This window comes from Myotis lucifugus, unplaced genomic scaffold (assembly GCF_000147115.1).
Source record: "Myotis lucifugus unplaced genomic scaffold, Myoluc2.0 scaffold_87, whole genome shotgun sequence".
Taxonomy (NCBI): domain Eukaryota; kingdom Metazoa; phylum Chordata; class Mammalia; order Chiroptera; family Vespertilionidae; genus Myotis; species Myotis lucifugus.
Window position 1 is genome coordinate 249,556 of NW_005871135.1, and position 15,464 is coordinate 265,019.

At 48.0% G+C, this 15,464-nt stretch overlaps 2 protein-coding genes across 2 annotated transcripts in view; one reads left to right on the top strand and one right to left on the bottom strand.

The window, feature by feature from the left end:
* Positions 1-7,949, top strand: part of TRIM32 (tripartite motif containing 32) — an 11,931-nt gene extending 3,982 nt beyond the window's left edge. The window contains 2 exon segments of the mRNA XM_006091082.3: positions 4,882-5,898; positions 5,900-7,949. Of these exon segments, the coding sequence (XP_006091144.1) occupies positions 4,957-5,898; positions 5,900-6,922 (1,965 nt within the window). The 5' untranslated portion in view covers positions 4,882-4,956 and the 3' untranslated portion in view covers positions 6,923-7,949.
* Positions 1-15,464, bottom strand: part of LOC102436882 (astrotactin-2) — a 483,991-nt gene that overhangs the window by 188,738 nt on the left and 279,789 nt on the right. The window lies entirely within an intron of this gene.

The window sequence follows — 15,464 nt, forward strand, 5'->3', positions numbered from 1 at the left end:
CAAATCAGTCCTACTAGCCTCTCCCAGAGTGACCATCGGTGGCCTGGGGATGGCCATGCACTGGATTAGCATTCCATTCAAATGCAGGAGGAATAAACACAGTGTGGAAAGCCCTCCCCAAAGGCAATGTGATAAGCCTTGCAAAAAACCAGTCAAACCGGGGCAGTGACAGACCTCTGTGTCTGGTGGAGAGAAATGTGGTACTTTTCACGTTTTCTGGTTTTTAGGTGAAGAGCTGGTTTTGCTCAAAATTATATCTCCAGTATTTTCATGGGGCTTGACTCATAGTAGGTACTCTCAGTAAAGATTTATTCAGTTGCTTAAAGTTCTCCAGTTTTGCTCATAGCCTAAGACCCCAAGGGGCTGATAGAAGTATAGGAGATAAAGGCATCTAGAAAAGTACCCCATGGTGGGAATTCAAGCATTGGATAGAGATTGAAACCTTAGGTCTTCTCTAACCCTTTGATTCTGAGATCAGGTAAAACGATCTCCAAGGAAGGCTCAGAATGTTTATTTTTGAAGTGTATGGGTCTGATATCTTGGGTATGGTCTGCCTATTGAAAGTGCCTGTGCATTTCTTCTGATTGGCTGGGTGGTGGCTGCTGCTGCTGCTGCTGCCGCCGCTATTATTAAACAACTATTACCTGTTGCATGGTTAATTGTATGCCTCGCTCGGTATTGCACTAAGCCCTTCATACATTCCATCTGATTTCATCTTTACAATAACCTTGCGCTGAAAACACTATTTTGAAGTCCCTTAGATAAGCTGAGAACTAGAGAGGTGGGAAAACTTGCCCAGGTCTCCAGGGTAAGTGACAGAGCTGGGATTCAAGCACTGAGAGCCTGATTCCTGAGCCCACTGTTCCCAGTTCCGCCATGTGACCGAATGAGGTCTTGATTTCTCTCTCCTGTCTCAGTTTGCTCATCTCTATTACTCTGTGAGATCACAGCTAATTGTAGCAGTCCCTGTTTAGTCCCTGCGAGAATGAGCTGGCCAGAGGTTTCTAGCCTGGCTGTTTACTGTCCTCATTCAGATTCCTCCAAAGCTGACCAGTCCATTTCTTCATCTTTATGTGCCATAAAAGGAAAGATTCTTTACCCGTTCAAAATACAGTTTGTAATCTGAACATTCTGTTGACACTAGAACTACTTTATTATTGTTAATCCTGTTCCTAACTGCTGTTTGTCGTAATTTTAGTGATAGTCTTTCATGGCATCCCCACCCATTTCCAGGCTGAGCACATCATATGCATTACCCCTAGTTGTCAGTAGCTTTTTTATAAAATAAGAGCACATGTTAGTGGGGTTGAAGAACATGGGGTTAAATGACTGCTCATTTGATCCCAGGTCTGTCTGGTTTTCTGCTACTCCGGTTATCTCTGTCACGGACTGGGATGCCAGAAGTGACTGGATCAGGCTAGGGAATGACTAAAATTTTCCTGCTTAAGGGATAGATTCTCATCTGGAGCTGCAGATCTGGGCTGGCATCAGATGGGATGTGCAGCGTTAGTCATGAGATCAAAAGAGTGGGGTACACTGAGATGAGGGGTCAGGAGTTAGCAGTACAAAGTGAACAGGACGCATGTTCAAAATTTCATGAGGCAGCCAGGATTATAAATAACATGTTGGAGGTTCATTCTGATGGGCTTTAGATTTTATAGCTGGCAGTAGTGGGCAGCTAACTTAAAGACCTGGGAGGGTAAGACAATTCCTTCCACCCTTCTGGTCTTTCCAGGGAAACTAAGGAATAATGGAGTTTCCATCGGATTCATTCTCCGTATGCACAGGACTGGCCGGATGTGCCCTTCTGGAGGAGAGGACCTGTATCCGTCTACCACGGACCTCCGTTAAGGCTGGGAACCTGGGTTCCCAAGTCATAGGAATGGGAGACATGGCTCGGGCTTTTCCCAGGTCTGAGGCTGTCTCCGTGCCTGCGGCTTTAGTGATGGGAACTCGTTCCCTTGGCAGAGCATGAAAGCTCTGGGGAAAGAATCCTTGACTCTGTCTTCTGCCTCAGAGAGCCCAGTGAAGGTGCAGACGCTGAGCTAACTCTGTGTACGGATGTGCACATAGTAAGTTCGTTTTTTAAGGGGGACAGCTTAGATGGGGAGGCAGGCAGGCAAGCTTTTTAATCAAAGAAAGCGGTATGGTATTCCAGAAATGTAGGGGGAGAATGTGTTGGTATTTTTACAAGTTGGCAGGCTTGTTCAGTTAGCTGATCAGCAGTGCCAGCTCTGGGAAGCACAGATGTCCCTGTGCTTTGTAAGGTAACATGCTCTGGGTCCAAACACCAACTGTCGCCCTCAGCCTGTCGTCCCAGATGATGGGAGGATGGAAGCTATTTTATTGGTTTAGAACTGAGGGTTTGCATGGCTCCTGAGTTCAGGTTTCTACCAGTGTTTCTATACTATTACCCTCAGACCCACGGCATCTCAGAACTCGGCGTTCATGGTTTCAGATACTTACAGGAGACCTTATAGGTTCATGATAGGTGGTAATGTGTTATTTTGTTGAGGCGTGAATATGAGTTGTAACAGGTTACAGGGCTGCTGTGAGGTTATCAATCACACGATAGCAGCTAAATCTCATAAGGTATTGTTCCTCCTTCCTGGTGGAGAAAATTATGTGCTATAAGGCTGCATGGGATCTAGCACATAGTAGGTACTATATGTATACAATTTCCTATCTAGTAAAAGAGAAATAGGTTTCAGGGAGGTGGGAGTGATGTTAGTGCATGTCTGCTGCTATTTGTCAGGTTGCAGTCCAAAGCTGAGTATGGGGAAGTCTGCAATATGTATCCTTGCATTGACTGCCGTTCTGTATGCCTGGGAAAAGAACTGACATTTGCAGAGCTTTCCTGAGCTTGCCTCATTGTCCTTAAAACCAAGCTAACTTGCCCGCCGCCTCCTTCTCCTCCTGGATGGTTGAGCAGCTGCACATCATGAGACTGTGCAGGTGCAGCTGTAGGATCTGCATTTCAGAAGAGATGAATGTATCTGTGCGCCTCACCTTGCTAAGTCTATTCATTCTGATCTGGGGCATAAATTGACAGTGACATAAGGCTGCAGAGCACCGAGATTCTGTGGTTCTACTTCATGAGCATCTGTGGATGGAGGAGGTTGGGAGTATTCATGGCATGTTCTGCGTGAAGCAGGGGGTGTTCCAAGCCTAAAATAAATTGTCTTGCTAAAGCACTGCCATGTTTAAAATCATCTGGGCTTGACTCTTTGGCTCTCGGAGTTCCACCACTTCCCCTCCCTGATCCACTCCGTTTATCAATCTTAGTGATTGTATTTCTGGAATATAGCTCAAATGTGTCTTTCCATTTTCACCCCCTGATCGCTGCTTCAGGCTCCCTGACACTTCCGGCTGTCACTTTGCATTCCTTCCAAACCAGTTTCTCTGCCCTTTCCCCCACTCCATTTGAACTTTGCTCATATCAGTTCCCTGCTCCAAAACACGCATTGCTTCACTATGCCCATCAAATGAAGGTCACATGGCTGGTTCTGGCTATGAAGACTTCTTATAATTGTTCCCCAGTTTCCAAGCCAGTGAGTACAAACCCCCTGCATCCTCCCACAATTTTAACCTTGGAAAGGAAACAGGTTTGTTTAAGACCGCTTTGGTGCTGAGTCAAGTCTTAGCGTTTGTACACTACAAATATGATCTCACTTAATGCTTACATGGACCTCATGAAGGCAGGACGGAGGAAGAAACAGACCAGAGAGGCTATGTGTTCTCTTCGAATCCCCTGAGGTTCTGCCCTTCCCCGTGCTTTCTAATCTTTTCTAAGACTGTGCCCTTTGCCCGGAACTCCTTTCCCCCATCCCCACACATCTGTGTCCTTCCAGGTCCCTATCCAAGGCCATCTCCCTCAGAAAGGTCCCCTTTCCCTTCATATCAGAGTGAATATCTATTAGGCTCCATCAAACATAGTTTATATCTCATTAGACTACTTTCTGCTCTGATTATTACTACCTATCTTGTCTCCTTCCCTAAAGTTTGAGCATCTGAAGGATGGAACTTATACCCTGAAAACTTAGTGGCTAGTACAGTACTTGGTACCTAGTCTTAGATGGGTGGAAAGGTGAGTAGTTACGAAGAAAGATGAATGGAAAATGCATGTATTTTTCTGATCTGATGTTTTGCTAATCATAATTTTCTGTTTCTCAGGGTGGTTCCTAGGCCCCCAAACATGACACAGTGAACTTTATATAACATGATAAAAAAAAAGCCTCCATGCTTTCGCTCTCACAGTTTTCTTTGCTTAATGCTGTTATCCCTTGTTGCCTTGTTTATTTTGTGACATATGTCAGGAGCATCACTGCTTCCGGGAAGCCTTCGTCACCTCCTCTGGGCACAATCTGTTGCCCCATCCACTGCGCTCCGGTTTAACTTCCTGTGTAATCCTTTTCTGGACGTAACTTTTCTATGCTTTTCTCCTCGTATAAATGATGAGTTGTAGCCAAAATATAAAAATGGTCACCCACATTTACCAGGATACTACTTGTCAGGTGCTATCCTACGTGGATCCTATGCATCATGTTATTTAACCCTTCAAAACCCCATATAGAGTAGGCACCACTATTATTTCCATTTTACAGATGGGTGGTGGGGAAACGGAGCTTTGGTGAGCGTAGCTTCCTTCCTGCAGGTCACACCGCTGAGTATCAGAGACTCCAGAACCTGAGTGTGACCCACTGTGCGATGCCTTGTCTGACTCGTTTCCCCGTGTACCACCTTCACCTGACAGGCAGACCAGTAAATACTTGTGAAGTAAATGAAGGCCTGGGTGGGTGATGGTAGCTATTCTGGAAATGTTCCTTGAGTGCATGACTGTATCTAGGCAATGGAATAACGGCTCCTTTTTCTCTTGAGCAGAGTTTGACCTTGTGGAGCATGACTGGTAAGCCGTTCAGTTCTGCGCTGTGCTGACAGGACCCTTCAAAGGCAGCGATGGCCATGGCAGCGGCAGCTTCTCACCTGAACCTGGACGCCCTCCGGGAAGTGCTGGAATGCCCCATCTGCATGGAGTCCTTCACGGAGGAGCAGCTGCGGCCCAAGCTCCTGCACTGCGGCCACACCATCTGCCGCCAGTGCCTGGAGAAGCTGCTGGCCAGTAGCATCAACGGCGTCCGCTGCCCCTTCTGCAGCAAGATCACCCGCATAACCAGCCTGACGCAGCTGACCGACAACCTGACCGTGCTGAAGATCATCGACACGGCCGGGCTCAGCGAGGCCGTGGGGCTGCTGCTGTGCCGGTCCTGCGGGCGGCGGCTGCCCCGGCAGTTCTGCCGGACCTGCGGCGTGGTGCTGTGTGAGCCCTGCCGGGAGGCCGACCACCAGCCCCCTGGCCACTGCACGCTCCCCGTGAAAGAGGCCGCCGAGGAGCGGCGCCGGGAGTTTGGCGAGAAGTTGGCCCATCTGCGGGAGCTGGTGGGGGAGCTGCAGCGGCGGAAGGCGGCCTTGGAGGGTGTGTCCAAGGACCTGCAGGCCAGGTACAAAGCCGTCCTGCAGGAGTACGGGCATGAGGAGCGCAGGGTCCAGGAGGAGCTGGCTCGCTCCCGCAAGTTCTTCACGGGCTCGCTGGCCGAGGCTGAGAAATGCAACAGTCTAGCGCTGGAGGAGCAGAGCTACCTGCTCAACATCGCCGAGGTGCAGGCTGTGTCTCGCTGTGACTACTTCCTGGCCAAGATCAAGCAGGCAGATGTGGCGCTGCTGGAGGAGACGGCGGACGAGGAGGAGCCCGAGCTCACTGCCAGCCTGCCCCGCGAGCTCACCCTGCAGGACGTGGAGCTCCTCAAGGTCGGCCACGTGGGCCCCCTCCAAATCGGGCAGGCTGTCAAGAAGCCCCGGACGGTCAACATGGAAGATTCCTGGGCCATGGAGGCTGCCGCCTTCTGCGGCCTCCGCCTCTGTGACATTTCGAGAGATGGACATGAGCCCCGAGGAGGCGGGGGCCAGCCCCAGGGCCTCGCCTGCTAAGCAGCGGGGTTCCGAGACGGGCGCCGGCATCCAGCAGTGTCTCTTTCTCAAGAAGATGGGCGCCAAGGGCAGCACCCCGGGCATGTTCAACCTTCCCGTCAGCCTCTACGCCACCAGTCAGGGCGAGGTGCTGGTCGCTGACCGCGGCAACTACCGAATCCAAGTCTTTACCCGCAAAGGCTTTCTGAAGGAGATCCGCCGCAGCCCCAGCGGCATTGACAGCTTCGTGCTGAGCTTCCTGGGGGCTGATCTGCCCAACCTCACTCCCCTCTCCGTGGCCATGAACTGCCACGGGCTGATTGGTGTGACTGACAGCTACGACAACTCCTTCAAGGTGTACACCCTGGATGGCCACTGTGTGGCCTGTCACAGGAGCCAGCTGAGCAAACCCTGGGGCGTCACCACCCTCCCGTCTGGCCAGTTCGTGGTGACTGATGTGGAAGGTGGGAAGCTCTGGTGCTTCACCGTTGACCGAGAAGCGGGGGTGGTCAAGTACAGCTGCCTCTGCAGTGCCGTACGCCCCAAATTTGTCACCTGTGATGCTGAGGGCACCGTCTACTTCACCCAGGGCTTGGGCCTCAATTTGGAGAATCGGCAGAATGAGCACCATCTGGAGGGCGGCTTCTCCATCGGCTCTGTGGCCTCCGATGGGCAGCTGGGCCGCCAGATCAGCCACTTCTTCTCGGAGAATGAGGACTTCCGCTGCATTGCTGGCATGTGCGTGGATGCCCGCGGTGACCTCATCGTGGCTGACAGCAGTCGCAAGGAAATTCTCCACTTTCCAAAGGGTGGGGGCTATAGTGTCCTCATTCGAGAGGGGCTCACCTGTCCAGTGGGCATCGCCCTCACTCCTAAGGGGCAGCTGCTGGTCTTGGACTGTTGGGATCATTGCATCAAGATTTACAGCTACCACCTGAGAAGATATTCCACCCCTTAGGGAGAAATAGGAGTTGCCTCTGTACCCTGGCCAGCATCCTCTCCCCTTATTCCTTGGTTATTGGTGGTACTGTAGAGTAGACCTGCCCTGTGTCCCCATTCCAGCTAGCTAGCCCTAGAATTTTAGAAGCTGTTTTAGTTGTTTTTCTTTGCATTATTTCCCCCCTACATTTAGAGCTTTATCAGATGCATTGCCTCACATCAGACCCAGGCTGGGGTTAGCTGAAGTTTGATGAGAACTTAGGCACTCCCGAGGCTTCCGTAGAGCCTTTTGCCCTGTATTTGAAGTTTGCCCTTGTACTGAATGCACCCTGGTCCATTTTCCTCTCTCTTGGCTTTGAAGACCCTGGGCCGTGATTTCCTTCCTGTTGTAGTGCGTTTCCTCTGTGACACTTCCTCTTCAGCTCTGCTGCCCTCAGTGTGGGTGCTCCAGTGGGATCGGCCCCATCTTTCAGTGACATTCCGGACCTCCTATCCTGTGGGTTGACATCTCAGGTCTGACCACCTTTACCAGCGTGAAAGCTCATTCAGTGCCACCAAGGGAGCTACACCGTCCCTCCGGGAATCAGCACCTCTCGGCTCTGGGTGCTTCGTGCCATCTCTGATTGGTCTCTACTTGTGGATGTGACAAAGAATGGATCGACCCTAGTTGGTTGATGTTGAAGACTTGAGTCTGGATGTTGCTTGCCTTTTAAAGGAGCCTATGGATTGGAATTATGCCAAAGCACAGGAAGATGGTAATAAACATAATGCTGATATAGTCACAGCAGACACTGTTGGATGGTCTCTGGAGCTCATCATTTTTCATCCTACCTCTGTCCACTGACCTGTGCTGAGAGCTGTCTGTGGACTTGGACTGTACAACACAGGCCAGCGCCAACCGAGTGGGGAGGGGGATACATCCCATTTCATTAGTGAAACAAAATTGTTGGGTCCTTATTCTGTATTTCCCTCAAGTGAGTGTATAATACTTGTTTTCGGGGTTTCTTTCCATTCCTCCATCAAGCATTAAATAATTGATAACTGTTTCTTTGTCACTAGTTTTCGTCTTTTTTTTCCCTTAACATATTTTTATTGATTTCAGAGAGGAAGGGAGAGGGAGAGAGTGATAGAAACATCAGTGATGATAATAATTGGCTGCCTCCTGCATGTCCCCCACTGGGGATCAAACTTGCAACTCGGGCATGTTCCCTGAGTGGGAATTGAATTGTGACCTGGTTCGTAGATCGATGCTCAACCACTGAGCCATGCTAGTTGGTTGGTGTTCATCTTTTAATTAAATATGGGCTTTGTGAGGTGAGGAAATGGGTAAGTTGTTTTGTTTCCACACTGTTTGTCTTCCATGTCTGGCACTGCATCCTTTGAGAGCATTAAGAATCTACCCAGCTCAAAATTCAGCCCAAATCACCATTATGTAAAGGTAATTCAATCTAATTCCCAATCTTATGTATATGTGTGTACAGAAGCAGCCGCCAAGGTCTAGAGCTGGGGTGGGGAATGTCTGGCCAACAAGCAGTGTAAGGCCCGAGAAATCATTTGGTCTGGCCCTGCCAAGGCATTAGGAGTGAATTAATTAAATGTTTAACCAAATATAGCAGACTAATTTTTAAGTTGACAATTTTGTATGGCCCAGGAATCCTATCCTATATAATAAAAGGCTAATATGCAAATTGACCAAACAGCGGAACTACTGGTTGCTATGATGCGCACTGACCACCAGGGGGCAGACGCTCAATGCAGGAGCTGTCCTCTGGTGGTCAGTGCACTCCCACAGGGGGCGCGCTGCTCAGCCAGAAGCCGGGCTCATGGCTGGTGAGTGCAGCAGTGGAGGTGGGAGCCTCTCCCACCTCCACAGCAGCGCTAAGGACCCCTCGGGGGAGCGGGCCTAAGCCAGCAGGCAGACATCCCCCCAAGAGGGCGCAGGCTGGCCTGAGGGCCCCCCCACCCCCCAATGCACAAATGTTCTGCACCAGGCCTCTAGTAATGTTATAAATATCCAAATGGCCCTTGGCAGAAAAAAGGTTCCCCACTTCTGGTCTAGAGTCACCCACACCCTGTTCTAAACTGAGCCTCCTACTTTCTGCTTTAACCTTACAGTTATAATTCAAAAAGGAAGAAGCCTTATGCTTTTCAGACTACAAGTGGGTGAAGGGATTTGTGACAACATTCCTCAAGCTTTGGCATTTACTAAGCTGCACATCTTGCTGTGGGTGCAGGGCTGAAGGCAAGCCAGAGAGCAGTTACCTCGCATTCATGGAAACAATGTGCTAAGCTGAGCTACTCAAAATTGTGTTTTTGGTGGTAGAAGGTGGTGTTGCTTTGGCTCTTTTTTTTATTTTGCTTCTGTGGGAATCGCTGCCAAACGATAAGAAAGGAGATAAAGTGATGTTGAACAAATCTGTCTGTACTTTTCACCTGGAGAAAAGCCCCATGTTCTGATTATGAAATTGCATCCGGTTTGCAAAGGTCGTATACTTGAGAGGAAATTGATCCAATTACAAGTGCATCACAAATGAGGCCGCTAGTTAATTAGAGCCGCTTTCTCTGTACTGCAGCCGACAGCAGGGGGTCCGTCTTGGCTGTCAGCGAGGGACTTGCTGAGGCAGTAACAGTGTCGGAGGCCCTTGGAACGTGGTTTTCTGCAGGGAAATGACTATCCCGGGCTGGCTTGCTGTAAGTGAACTAGGCCTGGGGTCATGGAGCTGCTGGTGCTTTTGGAAGGAAATGCTAACGCTGCTGGCATTCCGCATTCAGGTCTGCCCATCTCCGAACTGCATGCGAGGACAGCAGGGTTCCGGGCTCAGGACGGAAATAAGTGTGGTCTGCATGTGTTTCTTTCTTTGATCTGAGTATTTTAGGCTGTGCTTAGCTTCAGTTATCTACCATGTTGACTAAATTGCAGAGTTTAACCCCCAGAAACTAATTTGCTCAATTATTATTTTTTTAAAGCAGCAGTACCCTTATTCAAATAAAGTCGTACATGCAGGTCTGTATGTAGACTAGGTCAGGGAGCAGCAACTCTGGGTGAGCAGGTCTGTGGACTGAAGGGCAGGTTTCAGCAACCCTCACCTGTGCACCCCTGCAAAAGTCCTGTGAATCTACAGAACATTTGCTGAAGAGCACCGAGCTATGGCATTGCTTATCCCCTATCCATCTCATTAGCCCTGCAGCCACGGCCGAGTCATTTAACCATTCCTCTTCTTGAAAAGGATGAAAATGGATCCTGCATCCAGGAAGTGTGTAAGACGTGAGATCACAGATGTAGAAGCCCCAGTTCTTGGGGACAGTTCTTGGCGTTCCCATGAAATGATAGCGATTACTATCTTCTTTTATTAAGTTCAAAAGAGTGAAGCTGCCCGACCACTCCAAACAGTACCTGCCCGCCTTCCTATTTTACACGTTCCCAATGGGCAACCAGACCCTCCTCAGGCATCTCCCCCAGCCACACGTCTCCAAGTAAAGCTGACCGCCATTCCTTCTTACCTTCCTATCGCTCTACCTTCTCATGTGTCCAGTGCTGTATAAATAACCATACTGCAGTTATTGGCCCATAGAGTTGAGCGTTATCGAGGGCTAACTGTAATAGCTAGCTGCAGGGACCTGGCATGGTGTCTAATTTGGAGTGCGTCCTCCCATTCTTAACTGGCTGTTATTTACTGAACTCAACGGTGATGGGTCCTCCCAGAACCTGCGTCTTTCTCACACAGCCCCTTCTGTTGGGTAAATATTCTCAGGCAAGCCCTTTTATAATCATACAAAAGCAACACAAAACAAAAAACACCAAAGGCAAACAAATGACTTACAGGTTGGTTACGGCCCAGCTTTCCTTTATCATTCTTAGAATTTAAGGCTTCGGAGCCATGATCCATTCAATATTTACTGAGTACCTACTGTGAGCCAGGTACTGTCCCAGGTTTCAGAAAAGAATAATTTAATGATAATCATATTATCGATGTGTCTACTTTCTCAGAAATTATTTCACAGTCTTTCCTGTCTGAAGTATTTGAAATCTAGTGTTCCATTGCCCTGGACTTCCCCAAAGGCCAGGGGCAGGCAGTGTCTGAAAGACTATAAGGATCGTACCAGTGTGTACTATACTACAGCAGGAGGCAGTCCACAGAGGGCCACTCACTATTCCAATCAGTAGGATAAACGTGGCTGAAGTCTTACAGGTAGGGTGAGTAATGCTTACATAGTGGTGCTTTTAATCCAGTACTAATTAGTGGCTTCTGAAAAGTGAAGTGTTACCCATGCCTGCAGGAGGGAAATGGAAGGGCAGAGCCTCGTGTGAAACGTGGTCCTCTACCTCGCACCTGACCAGCCTGCTGATTTACACTCAGGCCGTGCAGCCCCTCAAGGGATCTCCAGATAAATTACAGATGTGAAACGGGAGATGCCTGGATGAATTTCACAAGCATGGCAGTGATGAGGCAGGAGGCTATTTAGCAGAATACACACTTAGACTAGAGCCCTATGGCTCTCTTTTGTCAATATCATTAATATTCATGGTACCCTGGCCAAGTGAAGTTAGCGAGGCCGCTCCAGGATGACTATTCTAGTGGGAAAGTCACTGGGCTCGGTCTGGGGCTGAGTCTCAGCTCTGACTCTAAGTAGCCATGTGGCCTCAGGTGATCACCATACACCTGCATCTCCTTATACAATAAGGAGTATGGATTAGATCAGTGGTCGGCAAACTGCGGCTCGCAAGCCACATGCGGCTCTTTGGCCCCTTGAGTGTGGCTCTTCCTAAGCCTTAGGAGTACCCTAATTAAGTTAATAACAATGTACCTACCTATATAGGTTAAGTTTAAAAAATTTGGCTCTCAAAATTTCAATCGTTGTACTGTTGATATTTGGCTCTATTGACTAATGAGTTTGCCGACCACTGGCACTAGATCATCGCTAAAATCCCTTCTGGCTCTATGATTTTAATTGATTTCTTAATCAACTGGAATTTGGTTGAGTTTCCCCCCAGTGTTTTTGTACAACCCTTGTTATAACTTTCTCGTGTTTACATGAAAGTGGTGGAAAGACCCTGCCTTTGGTAACCAGCCCCACGTTGGTCCAGTTGCTCACTCTGCCCCCCAAATATGACCTGAGGTCAATTACCAGCTATCATCACTCTGTTGAGCTACAGTTTCCTCACCTGGTAAAATGACACGATAGCTTGTGTTTTAAAGGGTTGTTGCAAGAATGTAAAGATAATGGGACAGTGTATGCCAAGGGATCTAATTCAGAAAACGTGGTTCTATTGCAGGGGCAAAGGCTTCCTTCTCCTGTCCATGAATGATGCAGATTTTTCACGCTGACACGGGGGGAGATGTCTGATTTGCATCGGTGATGCAGGGGCACTGCCTGGCTTCTTAATTTAAAACCTATTGGAGGGAAAGTGGGATTGCTGGAGGGCAGATGCAAAACTCCCAGCAAGTAGGAACTTTTTGAAAGGTTCAATGGAGTCATTGAACCTTTAGCTATTTCTGTAGATGGCTAAAGACTAAAGACTAGCATAAAATGATTTTTTTCTTCCAGGTCAATATTCATTAACTCAAATAATTAAAATAAACCATAAATCTCACGGTTTGGTTGGAGGTAATATAACATATGATAGTTTAAAATTTGCAACTCTCTGGAGAAAAAACAACATGTAAATGAGCTCCCCTGTTCCCATCAAACTATATACAGTAACTACGAAAAGAAAAATGAATACCGGAAGAGGAAACAAGCAAACAAATGAAACTGAAATAAAACTGTAAACAGAGGTCCACAATTTGACCCAATTAGAAGTTAGGTCCTGAGTTTAGTCCTGGTCCCCCCACTTACTATGACCACTGAGTCCTTTAGCCTCACAACCTCAGTTTACTCATTAGTAATAACCCGATGCTGTTTTCTGCATTATTCTGAAGAAATGATGGATGTATAACACCTGGTACACTTCCAGACATTCATAAACTTTCAGTAGTGGTAAATATTTTTATAACAAATGTATCTCAAGATTACCCACATTTTTGTGATAGAAGGGTTATATGAAACTAGTGAGGGAAAGCTATTTCCCTCAAAGGAAAGTCGTTTAGTAACTCACTGAAATCCTGATTAAAAACATGAGTTTTTATGTGTGTGGGTGTGAGTCACACACATGTCTTTCCTATATAGATAAAACCAAGAATTTCTTTTGGCGATTTACTCAGTTTACCCAGTTATGATGCCACTGTATATCTTCACAGAATATTAAGATCTGAGATTCTACTCATTCATTCAATCACTCCTTAAATATGTATAAGACATCTACTGGCAGTTGTTATATGAGTATAGGATGCAAAGATGACTCAATCGTGAATCCTGCAGTCAGGTAGCCTGTGGTCCAGCTGGAGAAATAGGATACGTAAGAAACGATACGAACATGCTGAAGAGTAAGCGGTACAAGACAGAAGTGGAACGCCGGGCGTTTGAGAATAGGCTACTTCTCCTTGGGAGGATCTGGTTGCTGAAGGGCCTTGCAAGTAGAGGGAATATCAGGAATCAAGGTACAACATTGTAGGGAGAAGCGAGACATTGGTACCAGCAGGAAGTTCAAACCACACAAGAGTGAGGGGGCATTACAGCGTTTAAAGTGACCCATCTATTGATGACCGCCCCCCCTTTAAGTAATAATGCCAGTGTTCCTTTCCCCTGCCCTAAGCTGCATCACTAATTCCTATCAGTAGCCATGGCTCAGTGAGGTTTCGTTTTCACAGAGGTGGGAGGGTGCGGATAAGAATCCCCTTGAGACCGGAGCGGGCTGAGGTGGAAGGAGAAGGTGTAGTTTGAAAAGTCACCCCTCCCCATATTTTACTCTATCTCCTTACTGAGACTCCCTGATGTCATTTGTCTCAGAAATACATTTTCTGCCTTTTTAGAATCCTGAAATAATACCAAATTGCTTCCCCTCAAAAGCCTGAGCCAAATGAGTCTTGTAATCTCGATACAGTTTTGTAAGAGTCTCACTCTCCTTTTCAATGTTTGATGCTGACAGCTTTCAAAACCCATCATTCTGCCTTCATCTGCCCCACTTCTGGACATGCTGATAACAAAGCTTGAATACGTCCACCTTTGGGGCCAGTGAGAAGCTCGAACCACACAAGCCCGCGCCCAGCATGGAAGCTCTCACCCAGCCCCACCTCCGCACCACCATATACTAGCAATCCAAGCTGGTCTCCTTTTCCGGCTCTCAAGTCATTTCTGACACACTTAGGAACCTACACTGCTCTCCCCAGAAAGCCTCGTTATGTGAGTTACAAACCTTTTCGTACCCAACTGGTACCTGCCTTGGTTCAGCCTTAACAGTTTTGGGGGTTCCCCCTCCTGTCTATGGATAGCCACAACAATTGGCACACTAACCAGTGTTTTAGGCAATGACCACCATCACTGGGCGGCTTTCTTCTCGCTTGGATTTGCTAATGGCTCTGCTGCTGGCCAGCTTGTTTCCTGGGTCAGTCACTGGCAAGCTTGGGCTTTGAGCTATGCTGCCTGAGCCCCGCCAAGTCTCTGTTATAGATGCAACTGAACTAAGGGGGAAACTTGATAACTGGCATTTAAGAACAGGAATAAAGTAGCCCTGGGTTCTCTGGGTCCACACGCGTGTGTCTCAGGTTGACGCATGTGCCTAGATTGCAGCGAAGGCTGTGACCACACTCAGGGGAATTACTCTTGGGAGTACTGCCCTGGGACTACTGGCCTTTTGTTGCAACCACACATTGTCCCGTCTCTAGAGGGCTCGGAAGCACATCCTGCACAATATGTGGGTTCACTGGTGGTGGCTCAGGTGCAGGGAGGACGGTCACCGTGTGGAACGCTGTGGACCACACTCTACAAGCAGATGACTCCCTCCGGGTCCACCGGCTGTCTGCACCGCTGCTCTGTCCCTGCTGCCCCAAGAGGATCCTGATCTCCAGGGTTACAGGGGGAAGCACCCATCGCTCCCTCGTGGCATAACCAAGGCTTCATTCAAGTCTGACTTCAGTCCATGACCCTTAAACCCTATAACGCAACCACGGCATGAGCCCTAATCCTAATGATAGGGATTTGCCCCTCTCTGGAGGAAGACATTTATAAATATGAGCAGGATAGAGAGGACTCCCCCAACCCACCCAATGAACTATATACAGTAACCACCAAAAGAAAAAAAGAAATGAATACCAGAGGAAAGAAACAAAAAAAAACTGAAGCAGAGGTCCACAATCGGACCCTATTAGACACCTACAATTTACTAAAAGATTTTATACAACAAAAAGTTAAAAGTTGCCAATTGGCTTTTGCGCCCCCACAATATGGGTTCTAAACTAAGCTTTAACATCTGCAGAAATGCACCAACATAGCCTTAATCAATTCTGGGGCTCAAATTAGAGTTACATGCACATGGGCATTTCCCTACATTTAGACAAAGTAGCCCCTATAATAGGAGGGGAGTTACCGAAGACATTTCAGGACACTAAAGAAGAGAAAGAGGTATGCCTCTCCTTAATCATTGTAACTACTGCCTTGCCAGAAATTCCCCAGAGCTACAGCAC